Source organism: Gopherus evgoodei, chromosome 6 (assembly GCF_007399415.2).
Source record: "Gopherus evgoodei ecotype Sinaloan lineage chromosome 6, rGopEvg1_v1.p, whole genome shotgun sequence".
Taxonomy (NCBI): domain Eukaryota; kingdom Metazoa; phylum Chordata; order Testudines; family Testudinidae; genus Gopherus; species Gopherus evgoodei.
The window spans coordinates 126,303,514-126,319,173 of NC_044327.1; the positions used below are offsets into that span (position 1 = coordinate 126,303,514).

The window sequence follows — 15,660 nt, forward strand, 5'->3', positions numbered from 1 at the left end:
CGGGCTGCTATAAAATCAGGAGATTTATCAACACAGCTGTGTCTAAGCAAGGGGTGACATTGATGGGATCTCAGACCCCATCCAGACTTTCTTGGCAAACAGAAGTCACTCCAATATCAATTGTCCCAAGCAAGCTGAAACTCAGGCTAGTTCTGATAGTCTTCATGAGGGTTATGTACCATTTAAAATAAGGCTTAAGTGTGACTTACATGTTGCTGGCCATCTGCACAGAGATCAATTTCACCCTCAGGAAACACCCACCACCACAAAATGATATGAGTTAGTTTCTGGCTGCCTGAAATGAATTTTCTAAAACTTTTATTAGTGGATAACATTCATGCATAAAATAATCTGATGGGAGGATTCCATATAGTGTAAAGAAGGATGGTTTGTCTCCTGCATCGTATTCAACGAGAGTTCGTTTTTGCAAGAAGGATCAGATATGAAATTGGGTACTATACTTGATGTTACATTGGGCTTGTCCACACTATTAAATTAAGTTGACTTAAGTCGCCATACAGTCATTGCAGTAATTAAAATGGTGGTTCACATCCACGCTTGCTCCTTCCATGGGTGGTGCACTGTCTCGCCCAGAGTGCTTCCACCAACTGAAGTGGGGCATTGTGGGACACTTGACAACAAGAGCCCAGCAGCCCTGGGGCTGACAACTTCAGCTGTAGGCAAGGGGCTGAGAGCTGCCTCCCCTCCCCCGCTGTCAGCCAGATGTAGGCTCACAGCTGGGCTCCCCCTACACCCTGGCACTGACACTCCAAGCTATCAGTGCCAGAAGCCCCAGCTGTGAGCCCAGCACCCAGCTGACAACTTGGGCTGTCAGTGTTGGGGAGGAGGGAGCCTCATTCAGGGCTGACAGCCAATAACCAATGTAAGTAACACAGTGTCTACACAGACACTGTGTCCCCTAACTACATCAACATAAGTGCTATGTCTCTCATGGAGGTGGAGTTGTTATGTTGATGCAGAGGGCTACTTACTTACATGGAAGCAGCATTATAGTGTAGACAATGACATAATTAGGTAGCCATAAACTGCCTTATGTTGACCTAACTCTGTAGTGTAGAGCAAGCCTTTGTACAGTTCTGGATTATCCATATAAGATAATGAAGTTTTGCTAGAAAAGGAGTGTATCAGAAAAGTCTGCTACACATTCACCTTAAGGACTCTTCTTGGACCTCATTTATTTTTCTCTTCAACATTTAAAACAATGTCTCCATTTGATGATACTTTCTTAATACTTTACTTAATAAGGCATGCTTAATCATGGTGGTTCCCTTACTGAGACACCTCATGGAGCACCTGATTAAGAGTAGGAGTGGGCTATTATATAACTGGGAGACTATGAGCAACAGTTTTGCTTAAGGGAGATATTTGGCCAGTGCCAAAGTATTATGTAGTATTCAACCAGATACTAAATAGACATTCTTATCATTCTCCCCTCTGACCTTTTAATAGAGAAGCTGCTCAATAAAGTTTTTAAAAAAGAAGAAACTGAGGTGTATTTCAATGAACATAATGTTTACTATTGTATTTTTCCATTATTATATTTAAATATATATTAACACAACGCCCACAGATTTTTCATTAAAACTCTCTGTTCCTCATTGCCCCATCTGCGAAAGGGAGGTATTTTCCTACCTCACACGCATAAGTTATTAATGTCTGGAAAGCCTATAAAGACCTTTATATGTATGAGATACTTTGACATCATTTCCTCCTATCCTCTCATCCTGTATAAGCTCTTCCTTTGACATTACACAGGTTTAATAATCCATATATACTGTGGTTCATGGTCTGGGATCACCAAGAGGCAGCTTTGGTTCTCCATTAACCCCACACATTTTTATGGGTAAATTAATACTGATTGGGTCAACTTTAACTTAGCTAACATTCCATCTGCACAGCTGAATCTGTCTTTGGAGAAGAGTAGTGTTACAAGGACAGTAGATCACTTGGGGCCTGGAGAGCTGATGACCCATGTCCCTTTGGTGCATGGATCTGTTAGTTTTAATCTCCAAAACCCCTTGTTGTTCTGTGGGGCATGCAGACCCTGATGCTACTTGAAACTCATATTGTTTGAAATCGTTCCCATGCATTATTTTCACAAAGGGAATGAGTTGGCCAATAATTGTCCCCTGGGTAGCCCCAATTAAGACCAAGTTAAGACATTCACAAGCTATTTTTATCAACCTGTCTCAGCCTGCTACAAGATTGTCCCCTAGAGGATATCCTCTTGTCCTGTTTTATATTACTCTAGTGATTGGCATCTACAAAGGCTAGACAAACAGTCTGGAAAGAAAGGCACACAACATGAATCGAACTTTCTCGTGTGCAATTGCAAATATCAGCAAAGTGCTTGGACTATTTATGACCAGGCTGCTGTTTGGGTTTCTGAATTCTGCCTACATTTCCCTCTGCTTCATTTCCCCTCCTATCTCTTCACTGTTTTTTTTTTTTTGTAACCTCTTTCTTTTTCTCCTCCCCAGCTATGACAATGCAGTTCATAAGCCATCGGTTTCCTGATTATCATGATCCAACCATAGGTGAGTACGGATTTCTTTTTTTCTTTATTCCATCCAATCTGGCTGCTTTGAGATTTACTCTCAATCTGTACATGCTAGGATCCCTTTTCTATACTAGAATTCCCCTTGCAATTAGCAAGATGGGAATGGCAGAGCAGTGGCAACCACCCAACAATGCTTTGCGAAGTGCCTGGGAGTTATAACTCTCATATTAAGAATGATATTTGTTTGATGCTCATTTGACTGTGTCATGGTCATGTGATAGACAGTTGGTCCTGAAATGAGGGAGTGTCATGTTGATGTTGATGTATGAGGATTCAGCCAACACTATTGGTGAACACGTGTATGCGAGGTCATATTACTACAAGAACCATAAACACTGCTACATGTAGGACCGATAAGATTGCCCATGACCACTGAAGGCTGTTGCATCCTTGCTTTGCAGTGTTCACCTTTTTCACATTAGGTCTTAATGCACCTGATTTTAAAGTGGTTAAAAGTGGCATGCCATATCTACCACCACCTTGCTCTGTCACTAATAGCACCAAACAATGTTGCATGCTGGTTCCCACATTCTTTTCCATCTTTTTTTCACATATTTTGATGGATGCATTTCAGGACATTGACAGAGGAATATTTATCCAGTTCTGCACTGATGGGAAGTTGTTCCCATCAGTTCCCATGCCCACATGAAAGAAGTAGATTTACTTATTAAGGCTCTTTTATTCGCTGATGACTGTGCACTCATTGCTCACTCAGCTGGTAATGTTCAATTTATAACTGATCACTTCACTTGTGCAGTCAATTGTTTTGGTTTTACAATCATCCTGAAGAAAGCTGAAGTATTGTACCAAACAGTTCAGGTGATGCACATCTTTACCCAATTATTAAGATCAGCAATGTTCCCCTTGTGTCTGTGGTGAAGTTTTGCTACCTGAGGAGTTTGCTATCACAGAATGCCACAATTGATGAAAACATTATCCATCATATACTCAAGGCCAGCTCTGCATTTGTGATGCCAGTCCTGAAACACTGTGAAAGAAAACTCTTTTACCTAAAGGTGAATGAAGCCATGAAATCTAATTAATGCTTGCTATGTGTTAGCAAGGGCAGAATTTGCTGGTGGAAAAGGCCCATTCAACATCCTGTATTATTCCATCAGGGGGACAAAATGCTCAACCTCTATGTAAGGTCTTGCATCTGAAGGAGTGGGGTTTTTTTACCCACAAAAGCTTATGCCCAAATAAATCTGATAGTCTTTAAGGTGCCACTGGAATCTTTGTTCTTTTCAACCTCTAAGGGTTGCTTTCCTATTTTCAAACCATTTCTTATCACGATAAACATTGTTGCTGTTTTTATGAAAAAATAACTATGAGTACTGGGTTTACTGCACTATAAATGCAGCATAGGGTCACACTCTCTTCTGGGTTAATTCTCTTGATGTCAATGGACTTATGTCAGAGAATTTGTCCCGTAATAAATAAAGGGTTGAAATTCATCCAGGAGAATGCTTTCAATTCTATCATCTTTAGAAACTTGCATCTGTTTTAAGGATCACATTTTTGAGCCAGGGTGGGAAGAGACTGAGCAAGAAAAGAAGTCCTTGAGGACTTCTGGTTGATTCCACTGGATTTCCTCTTGGGGGTCAGAGAATGCATGAGCAGTAGGAGCAGATCTGGTTGAAAGAGTGCAGCGTGAGCTCCCTTCTGCGTGAGGAGTTAAGAGCTGCACATTTAGAGTGCCTAGCAACAAGAAGTTTTATTAGACCTTCAAAATCCAGGATCTATGCTGCATAGTCTTGCATGCCATCTACTAGAATTTGAACTATTAACTGTTTATCAGTATAAAGAAATCTCTCTTTTCTAGAGCTCTCCTGTAACACCAGGCTAGTTTGAAGCATGGTTGTACCAGGGTCACATCTTTGCCTCTTCCCTCCCCTTATCTCTGTAAGAAAGCTAGCTGAACAGGCAGTGCTGTCCAAGAGCAGTGCCTCCACTTCCCAGAAGGATTACACACAATGCAGCCCCATCTTTTCTGCTTATTGTTACTTTTAATTGCTGTTTCCAATCACTGTTACAAATGTTCTGACTCTCATTACTCATTGGTTACTACTGTTTGGTTCTGAAGAGGTCAGGCATTGTTATAGACCTTAGAGGTACCACCTTTAAAAGGAGCAGTGAGTAATCAATGCAGACTTCTCTTTGGACATCCACTGGGTACATCCATCACCTCGGATTACCTTCGCTGGACATTCTGTACTGACAGATGGCTGAAAGCACATGTTTATCTGGCTATAAAGAAGAAAGCATGAAAGCAGAAACTTGGAAGTGTCCACTGGGAGTACTTCATTCCTTTCATTTTTAACTCTTTCCAGATCATTTCATTTCTTTGCTCTCTGGATAAAGGCAATAGCTAATAGTTTCTTTTGTTGGACAAGGGTTAAGTTTTCTCCTGTGTCATTAATTATGTTTAGGATTCACCTGGATAACAAGTTGAGTCTGTGAACCACACCCTACTAGGGTGAACAGGGATCTAGAAGGAAGTAAGGTCTCTCCTTGTTTGCAGCAGTCAATGAGCTCTCAAAATGTTTCAGTATGAGATGGTAGAACTGTTGCCATTAGATCTTGTCTTGGGCTAAGAGCTCCCATGTGCTGAGGTCAATTTTGCAAGATTGGAAGTTGGTCTTGAGAGAGTGTCTTTGTAATGTTTGCTTGGTCTGCCCTTAAAATAGGTTTCAGTCTGCAATTCTTTGTAAAAGACTCTTTTCAGTATTCTACTGTCACACGTACAGACCACATGACTGCACCATCTCAGTTGCATTCTTACTATGATAGCTTCAGTGCCTGTGATCTTGAGGCATTCAAGGACCTTGGTGTTTAGAATTAAATCTTGCCATTTAATTGCCATTATCCACTATAGATACTTTAGGTGGAATTTTCCAAGCAATTTAGATGGTGTTGATAAATAATCCATATATTGCAGCCATAGAGGAAAGCAGTAATGACAATAGCACTGTAAACATCAATTTTCTTTCATAGTTTCACAGCGTATTCATTCCAGAGATGACACTGATGATTTCTGAAGAAGTTCAGCCAGTAAGTTTACTGAAACACGTGGTGAGGGAGACTTTGCTTTGAATTCATGTAGTTATTAAATTAGGCATTAGTTGCATTTTACTTTTATTTTCTTGTAATCTATTCTAACTCTTTAACCTCATTACTTGTATTCACTTAAAATCTATCATTTTGTAGTTAATACACTTGTTTTATAGTTTTATCTAAACCAGTGAAGTTGAAATGAAGTGTTTGAGAACCCCTACTTGAGATAAGAGGATTTGTGCATCTCATTTTTGATTAATAAAATGACAGACTTTGTATGAGCTTGTATTGTGCGGGAGAGAGCTGGGCAATACAAGATATACATTTTGGGGGAAAGTTTGGGACTGGTTTGCTGATGTTGCTCTGCAGTGTAATCCGAGGGTGGCTGGCTGCAGAATTCATACACTATTACTGGGAGTAGCTGCTGGGGGCGGTATAAGAGCAAACCAGGAGTGGTAGCTCTCACAACAAAGCAATGTAAAAGGCACCCCCAGTTGTAGAACTGAGAGGACACAGTTGTTCCTCAGTTCAGATTGTACCTTGGGTATGTCACACCCCATATGCTTTCCTTTTAGTGAAACCAGAAATCCCACAAGACAACTGGAAAGTCCCCTGCTGGTGTATATCAGGATACTGCCACTAAAATCAATGAAGCTATAATCTTTTACACAATTTGAAAATCTGGCTCAATATTTTGTCTCACATTATGTTAGTTTAACTCCTAGTCACATCTGGAACAATTAAGTACCAAGAGTGTAAAATGAGAAATACAGAGGAATAAAATTAACAAACAGCTGTTTGACATAATCAACTGAGGAAGAATTATCTGATAACTACTGTGGCTTTTTTCCAATGGCCTGGGATTTGCTATGTCTAATATCCCTACTGATGTCATCCAGGAATGTGGTTGGAACATTATGGAGCCAGTTGATAACTATTGTATTTATTGATGCAAATTCAGACTTGAGTTAAGCAGGCAATATCAGCTTAACTAAATAGAAATATTCCTGGTCAGACAGATCTGTGTAGTTTCTAAGCATTGGCTTGATAGCTCTGGGAACACTGTATAAATGCAATTATTATTGTATTTGAAATCTCAGAAACCATTCACTCTCAGGCTTTGTCTACATTAGCACTTTTTGTCAGTAAAACTTTTGTCAGTCAGGGGTGTGTATTTTCACACTGCTGACCAACATACGTTTTACTGACAAAAGCACAGGTGTGGACAGTGCTATGTTGGCAGGAGGCACTCTCCCACAGACATAGCTACGGCCGCTCATTAAGGGTGGTTTAATTATGCTGGCGGGAGAGCTCTCTCTCGTTGGCAGAGACAGTGACGCAGCTGCAGTGGTGCAGCTTGTGAGGCTGTCAAGTCTAGAGTAGACATAGCCTAAGTTTGGGAAGAAAGTTCTTTGGTATAAAGTGGTAGGCTGCTAATTTATCCTAATTAGTTTTCCCATCACAGCATCTCTTTGTGCAGTTTGGGATATATAATACCTATTGCTATGGAAGGGTGTGTTTGTGAGAGAGAGAGAAACTCTTTGCTTATTGTCGCCTTGATTCTGAATGAGACATACCCCCAAATCTATGACAGGAGTCAAGTAATCTATTTTCACGGCATACTAACCTACAGCTGTTAGACTTCAGTTAACAAAGTAGGCTTCCCCAACAAACAGCAAAAACAAAACAGGCTAAATTCCTGTAAAAGTGCCATCAAATCACCTCAACTAGTCACTTTTTGATTCATGGAAGTGTGCAGAAAATGCATTTCAAGCTAGGAAATTGGTATTGTTTTGGCTTGAAGTTGAAAACAAGCAAACTGCCAGCTGGATTTTATTTTGTAATGTCATAAAATCCCAAATTTCTTGCCAAGGCCTTCCACATCATGGGCAGACAACATTTTTGAGACTGAGTTCCAAAATGCATATTGAAATTCCAGTCCTATAATTGTATTGACACAGGCAGTCCTGTCTGCAGTATCATTTGCTTAAGTTATCAGATTGAGGCCTTATGTACGTCAAACTTATTCCAGCAAAGTGTTTAAGCACATATCTAACTGTAAGCATGTAAGTGGTCCCATTTACTCCAATTAATCCTGTGGTCATATTACATATGTGCTTAACTAACCTTCAAAAAGCTGACTAAATAGTGGAATCCAAAGTGACAATCATTTATTTGTATTGACCAAAAAATAACACAATAGAATCCTATCACTTGCCAGTAGTGTCTCTTCCCCTGCTAGTGAAGAGTTTATTCCAGATAGGAAAAAGCTGTTGTCACATCACTAGTGGACTACAGGCATTTGGCTTTTTTCCTCCTTCATCACAATGCCCTGAGGAGACTGCTTTTCCATGACTATCAGTACCCTGTGTTATGATAATCTTTGAATAGTAAAGCATAGTTATACCTTGTTTTTCTATGGTGATTCATCTCTATAGAAATATGACTAGAAATGCATCTTGAAGTGTGAAGACAAGGTATTCCCCTTACCCTTATTTCTGAAATATCATTTAAGGTCTTGTTGAGCTTAGAAAATTGCACCTAGCACAGAGTGAAGCAGAATGTTTATTATATGGTGTTTCATTCACCATATTACTAACATATGCTACCAACTAATTTTCAGGCAATTCTTATTTTGATTTCTACTAGGTTTTGACCTGGAAAGCAACAAATGATTTTAGATCTATCTACCGAGATGATCTTTCCCCTTATATGATACAGTGGCAGTTGCAATCATAAGGGCACTAATATTTAGGAGTGAGAGTAATTACCCATTAAAACAATTTACCAAGAGTTGTGGTGGATTCTCCATCACAGGACATTTTTAAATTGAGATTGGATGTATTTTCTAAAAGAGATGCTCCAGTTCAAAAAGAAATTATTTTAGGGAAGTTCTGTGACCTGTTGTTCAGAAAATAAGGCTTGATGATCAAAATGGTCCCTTCTGGCCTTACACTCTGTCCTTTAGACTAATTGTGAGAAGTCTGGCTTCATTCTGAGCTCCCAAGTTGAATTTACAGTTCTAGAAGATAAAAATAAAAATTTGCATAGAAAGCTGATCAAATATGCTATCATAGTCTCTGAGGAAATAAATACAGAACCCCAGGAGCTAAATGTGCATGGGTTCATTTGTTTGAGTATTACTACATTTTAATCAAAGCATCTCAGGTGTGATTATAGAATTCCTGGTTCTCCACAATTACCAAAGAGGATCAGGAAGTGTTGCAATGGGGAGCTCAGTAAACTAGAAACATCCTGGTTAGAGAGTACTCTACTTGCTGCTGTGTGTATATACTCACACTACAGGGTGTCAGAAGTTTGTGAATCCCTCTTTATAGGAGCAAAGGAAAGAAAAGAGAACCCTAAACTGCAAGAATGAATTACTAGGGAAAGTGAAAATCAGGCAGGAGATCTGTAAAGCAACAGCAGAAAGGAGGCAGAGCCCTGTCTCGGCAATAGCACAAATGGCTCTTTTTGAAAAGTTTGATTCTGGTAATTCAGGCAGCTGGCCTTGCTGGATTTGTAGATTTGAGAGGTGGGTTTTTTTGGGGGTGGTGGTGATAGGGTGGTTTATGGTTTAACGAAGAAAGCAAAAAAATACCAGGTAAATGTCCTGATATTTGACATGAGTGATGCTGATGATGATACCCTATGTGCGGTACCTCTCTCTACTGAGGAAAAGAATGAATTCTCCAAAGTAAAAGAGGCTTTTGATGCCTGTTTGAGAGGCAGACCAGATATTATATATGCAAGGGCCAAATTTAATAGGTGTCAAAAACAAGGGGAAACAGCTAAGAGTTTTATTACTGCAGTTCACAGTCTTACTGAACATTGCAAATATGGAGTATTAAAAGGAGAACCAATATGAGACAGGATAGTTGTTGACATAAGACACACCAGTTTATAAGCACAGTTTTTCAGTTAGACATGGATCTCATGCTAGCAAAAGCTATAGCAAAAAGTGAGAATTCTGTTTCTATGGTTCTATGCAATGTCACTTAAATGCTAGCAGAACAGGGAAGATGGTATCAGACAATATTGACACGGCAAAGAGAAGAAAAATACACAAGTGAAAGGAGCACTCGCACCAAATTTACAACATAAGAACAGTGCACCACTAGACAGGTTATTTGGTCTCCCACTTAATAACAGGGATTGTTGGAAAAAGCTGTGGAAGATGTGGCAAAACACCAAGCCGCAGCTGGCCAGCAAAAGAACCAGAATGTATGCAATGCCACAAAATGGGACATCTTGCAATAGCTTGCAAGATGCTCAGAGTAATGGAAACAATCCAAAAGAGAGTTGTATCTGATAACACTGAAAATTGTTAGGGGGCTGGGGCACATGATTTATGAGGAGAGGCTGAGGGAACTGGGGTAATTTAATCTTCAGAAGAGACAAGTGAGGTGGGATCTGATAGCAGCCCTTAACTATCTAAAGGGGGGTTCCAAAGAGGATAGAACTCAGCTGTTCTCAGTGGCGGCAGATGACAGAAGAAGCAGTAATCATCTCAAGTTTCAGTGGGTGAGTCTAGGTTGGACATTAGGAAATACTATTTCTTTAGGAGTGTGGTGATGCACTGGAATGGGTTACCTAGGGAGGTGGTGGAATCTCCATCCTTAGAGGTTTTTAAGGCCTCGCTTGACAAAGCCCTGGCTGGGATGATTTAGTTGGTGTTGGTTCTACTTTGAGCAGGAGACTGGACTAGATGACCTCTTGAGGTCTCTTTCAACCCTAATATTCTATGATTCTATAATTACATGAAATGAGTCGATACTTCTAGGGACTACATCCTCAACAGAACAAACAAAACCTTGGTACACAAGCATAGATTTAAATGTCAAAAACTGACTTTTAAAACTGATAGGGGAAACAGCCACTGCAATTCCAAAAAACAAAATAACAAACAAACAAAATTATTATCATCAATCCCAAAATGGAGATCTGCACAAATTTTGTATGGGGCTATGACAATACATTGGATGTCTGTGGCCATTTCTTTAGGAAACTGGAGAAAGGACTGAAAGTTCTTCATGAAATAATATATGTAATACAAGGATTGACAACTTCCCTACTATGGCTGCCAGCAATACAAAGACTGTACCTAGTAGAGAAACTGGAATGCATTAACAACAAAAAAGTCAAACTACAGTAAATATCTCCACAGGGCTATGAAAACTGTTCAGGGAATACAAAATAAAACTGGTGTCATCAGCAACTCCCTTTGCTTTCACAGCCCCATGCTGTATCCCTATACTTTTGCTAGGGAAAGTCAAAGAAGAATTAAAGAGAATGGAAGACAGGGGGATTGTTTCCCAAACAGAAGAATCCACTGACTGGTATGTGGGGAGAGCTGTAGTACTTATGACCATTGGTAAAATCCCGATTTATGTGGACCTTACACAAGTTAATAAAGCATGCAGAGAGAGAGAGAGAAAGAGACAGATGCTTCCTGCAGTTGACCAGACATTTGCTCAGTTATCAGAAGCTAAAATCTTCTCAAAGTTAAATTGTACAACAGGCTGCCTGCAAATCCCTCTTGCTAAAGGGGCTATATCATTAACTCTATTCATCACCCCATTTGGAAGGTACTGTTTCAAGCATTTTCCAATTGACATATCTTCAGCATCAGAACACTTACAAAAGAGAATCTCTCAGATCATGTCAGATTTGCCTGGCTTCCTTTGCATGAAGATGTTGTGTTGGTATATGGCAGATATAAAAATGAACATGATGAGTGACTACATGCAGTTTTGAGACACTCCCAACAAGCTGAATGAGAAATATGAATTTGGAAATGAGCAGATATAGCCTGTAGGACACATAATTAGCAAACAGGGAATTCAGCTGGATTTGGACAAACTGAAGTAATTACTTGCCTTACCTAACCAACAGAAATTTCTGCTCTAAGAAGATTCCTGAGCATGGCAAATAATTTTGGGGAAATTCTTACCAAATTTAGCTCATCCGACAACCTTTAAGAGATCTTCTTAATAGTCATATTATGTGAATCTTGAGCTATCCCACAACAAAACACATTTAATAAAATAAAAGTTCTACTGACATTACCACCTGTTTTGACACTATGTTAGGTAAACTATCCAATTGTGTCAGTGGACAGACCTTCAGATTGTTTAGGAACAGTGCTCTCACAGAAGCAGCCAGAAGTAGATCTGAGACCTGTTGTATTCATATCAAGAAGCTTCACAGAAACAAAGCAGCAGCATAGTCATATGGAAGAGAAAGCTCAAGCAGTCATTTGGGTTTGTGAATAGCTCAGTTTGGTTTGAATTTCAACATAGGAACAGACTACAAACCCTTAGGGGCATTACAAGATTCCAAACCACTGGATGACCTTCTACCTATGAGTCAAAGATTTAGATTGATGTGGTTTTCTTTTGACATTGAACACGTCTGAGGGACAGCACTCATAGTAGCACACACTCTATCTTGAGCCCCAATTAAGCAGTCACTAACAGTTGAAGATATGTTTTATGGCAGCAATTCCCAGAATCTGCCGGCCAACTTCAGCAAATCAGCGAACAACAAAAGGATGAGACTTGCCAGAAACTGACTCAACTCTGCCAAAGAGGGTGGGGTTGAAAGAGACAATCTTCAAGAGCCCTATTAATATGCTGGCAGGACTAAAATGACCTTCACGTGGCTGATGGCCTGCTTCTGAAAGGATGATACATTCTTATCCGCATGACACTTCAGAAAGAAATGATCTCCAAAATCCACAAGGGACACCAAGGTATAAATAAGTGCAGGGTATAAGCAGAACAATCCATACTGTAGCCCAGTCTGAGTAGGCAAATTTAAACTTTAGTAGATGGCTGCAAAATATGTAACAAAGGGAAAATATCACCAGAACCATTATTCTCTACAATGTTATCTGACAGACTTTGGCAGCATGTAGCTACAGATATGGTGAGGGGGGGGGTTCCTGGAAAGGACACACATACATTATTGCAGCTGATTCCTTCTCAAGAAATATTGACTTGGCTATACTTACACAGACTTCATCAGCACAGATCATCCAGAAACTAAAGTCAATACTTGTGAGTTCTTGAAGTCCTCATATCTGATAATGAGCCTCAGTTTACTTCTGAAACTTTTCTAGAATTTGCCCAGGACTTTGCTTTTCAACATGATACTAATAGTCCACATTACTGATAAAGTGGTGCAGACTTCAAAAAGACATCTGCAAAAATCAGTGGACCCATATACAGCACACCTGGTATATCTGTCAACACTGCTCATGTCTGGAGTATCTTCAGCAGAACGTCTGATGTGAAAATGATGGAGGATACCTTTACCTGTGTCACTGATCCACCTTAAACCTCAGGCTGAAGGACCTGACCTGAAGGCTTTTTGAAAACAGGATGCTGAAATAAAAATTTGGTAGCAACAAAACTTCAGTGTTTGACACAGAACAAAAATACTACCTGAACAAAAAGGACTACTCTGGAGGAATTGGGTTCAGTGTTTCCAGCAAAACAAAGTATCTGGAACCTGCTAGTGCTCTGTCAGGAAGTGAGCTCCCTTGTGCAAGGAACTCCATGCACAAACTCAGTAGAAATTAAAACAAAGACTCGATCGTTGGAATACTGCTCAGGACTATTTAAATATAATTGATAAAGAGACATAGTGGTATTATTTAAAGGAATTTGACATTTATTTTGAATTGTTGTGTGTATATATTTTGGTTTATTAACTTATTTTTAATTGTATTATAAAGAAAGGGGAATGTGGTGAGATTATAAAGTTCCTAGTCCTTCACAGTTAACAGAGAGGACCCCAGGGTGTTCTGCAACAAGGAGCTAAATAAATGTAGGGACTTACTATTTACGGCATATTCTATGTGCTGCTAAAAGCAAGGCTCTTTGTATTTATGTCTTCACACTACAGCATTAATAATGACCATTTATTACAGACTGGCAAAAAACTTTCCAGGTTAAAATTTCAAGACAGAAACATGTTATTTTGTAAGAGAGTGGGGGGAAGTCTTGCACTGCTGGGTAGACCATACTGCAAAATGTCAGCAGTTAGCGCTTGGAGAAAATGAAGTGATTTCTGCTGTATATTTAATATTTAATTATACTCAACAATGGAAACAATTTCCAAGCAGCGGTAGATGTGATCATTTTCTGGAACAAATGGATAAGAGCAATTTATACTCTGTGCAATCCTTGGCACTATCACAGAGAGTTAATGTAGTAAAGTGGTGGGAAGGGAAGCATGACATAGTGTGGCAAACTGGACACTCTCCAAGATGCTCATTAGCCATGTGACTAATCTCAAAATGAATACATAATGCAAATGAAATGTGAAAGCAGCTTCCTGTCTTCATGAGATATCACAGTGTGACATTGTGTCAAATAAGTGGCAGGAAGAGTTGAGAGCGCTAGGGCTGCGTCAATTTCACATTTTAATTTAAATGGGGGTAGGGAGGGAGATGTTTCAGTGTCAAATGCAAATTTCCATAAGATTTACTAAAGTTAAAATAACAAGGAGTCTTGTGGCACCTTAAAGACTAACAAATGTATTTGAGCATAAGCTTTCGTGGTCTATGACCCACTTCTTCAGATATATGGAGTGAAAATTACAGTGGGCAGGCATAAATATATAGCACAAGAAAAGATGGGAGTTGCCTTATCAAGTGGGAGGGTCAATGATTCAATCAGGGTGGATGTGTCCCATTCCCAACAGTTGACAAGAAGGTGATTCACCAATGCATTAAAAAATTTTGCTAAATGGTCTTTAACAAGGCCATGGAAATAGTTGGGTAGACTTGTGAAAGAGGAAAAATATGTGACTCAAAATATTTTAAGTTTATATAAATACCAAAAATGTACCTGCTTATTGGTGAATGCTTTCTTTTCTTCATGGCCCACAATGGTGTTGTGGGATACAAGGCTGACGAACCCACTATTTATGGTAGAATCATAGAAGCCAAAAGATAGAACATGCATATTAAATCACGAAACCCACCACTTTGCCACTGCAGGATCATTCAGATTCTTAGACTGTTAGGAATCTGTCTTGTAATCTCTGTGAAGTATCTGGTACTTCCTGATCTAAAACACTGTTTGGTTACTTATGTTACATCTCTGGGGATGTGATTAATAAAGATTTGAATCCTTTAATATCATCATTTTCTTTTAAATTATAAACTATTGGTGGTGGGTTGAACCAGATTTCATACATTAAAAATTGACTTGAACTCAACCTTTTTTGTTTCTTTCTTTTGTAAGATTAGCTTTGTCTGGGATTGGAAAAGAAAGCACCAAAATACTAATCTGGAAGTACCAGAAATCTTGTAGGAAGGACTGCTTGAAAGAGCCTGGTTGTATATCTGTCTCTCTACGTAGCTAGCTAAGGAGACACCTATACTAGAAATGCAACAGTGGTACAGCTGCAGAACTGCAGATGAGCTACTGAGGTGCAGATACTTACTACAGCAATGGAAGGGGTTCCTCCATTACAGTAGTAAATCCATCTCTCCAAGAGGCAGTAGTTAGGTTGACAAAAGAATTAATCCATTGATCTCTACACTCAGGGCTGGTGCAAGGATGTTTCACGCCCTAGGTGAAACTTTCACCTTGCGCCCTCCCTCCCCGCATCCCTGCCCCGAGGCGCCCCCCACTGTGGCAGCTCCCCTCCTCTACCCTGAGGCACCCCCTTTGTGTCAGCTCCCCACCTCCCGCCCTCCACTCTGAGGCACCCCCCCACTCCAGCTCACCTCTGCTCCGCGCACGAGCCCTCAGAGCACACCGTCGCTGCTTCACTTCTCCCGCCTCCCAGGCTTGTGGCGCCTACGCTGATTGGCGCTGCAAGCCTGGGAGGCAGGAGAAGTGAAGCAGCTCATCCCTGCCCCGCCTCCTCCCCGAGCACACTGTGGCTGCTTCACTTCTCCCGACTCCCAGGCTTGCGACACCAATCAACTTAGGCACCGCCAGCCTGGGAGGAGGGAGAAGTGAAGCTACCATGGTGTGCTCGGGGAGGAGGAGGGGCAGAGGTGA

The 15,660-nt window shown here is 40.2% G+C and overlaps 1 protein-coding gene across 2 annotated transcripts in view; it reads left to right on the forward strand.

Moving 5' to 3' along the window:
- Window positions 1-15,660, forward strand: part of RIT2 (Ras like without CAAX 2) — a 269,088-nt gene that overhangs the window by 72,376 nt on the left and 181,052 nt on the right. For both annotated transcript variants that reach the window (XM_030567456.1, XM_030567457.1), the window contains exon 2: window positions 2,502-2,558. In XM_030567456.1, the coding sequence (XP_030423316.1) occupies window positions 2,502-2,558 (57 nt within the window). The remainder of the gene's footprint in view (window positions 1-2,501; window positions 2,559-15,660) is intronic.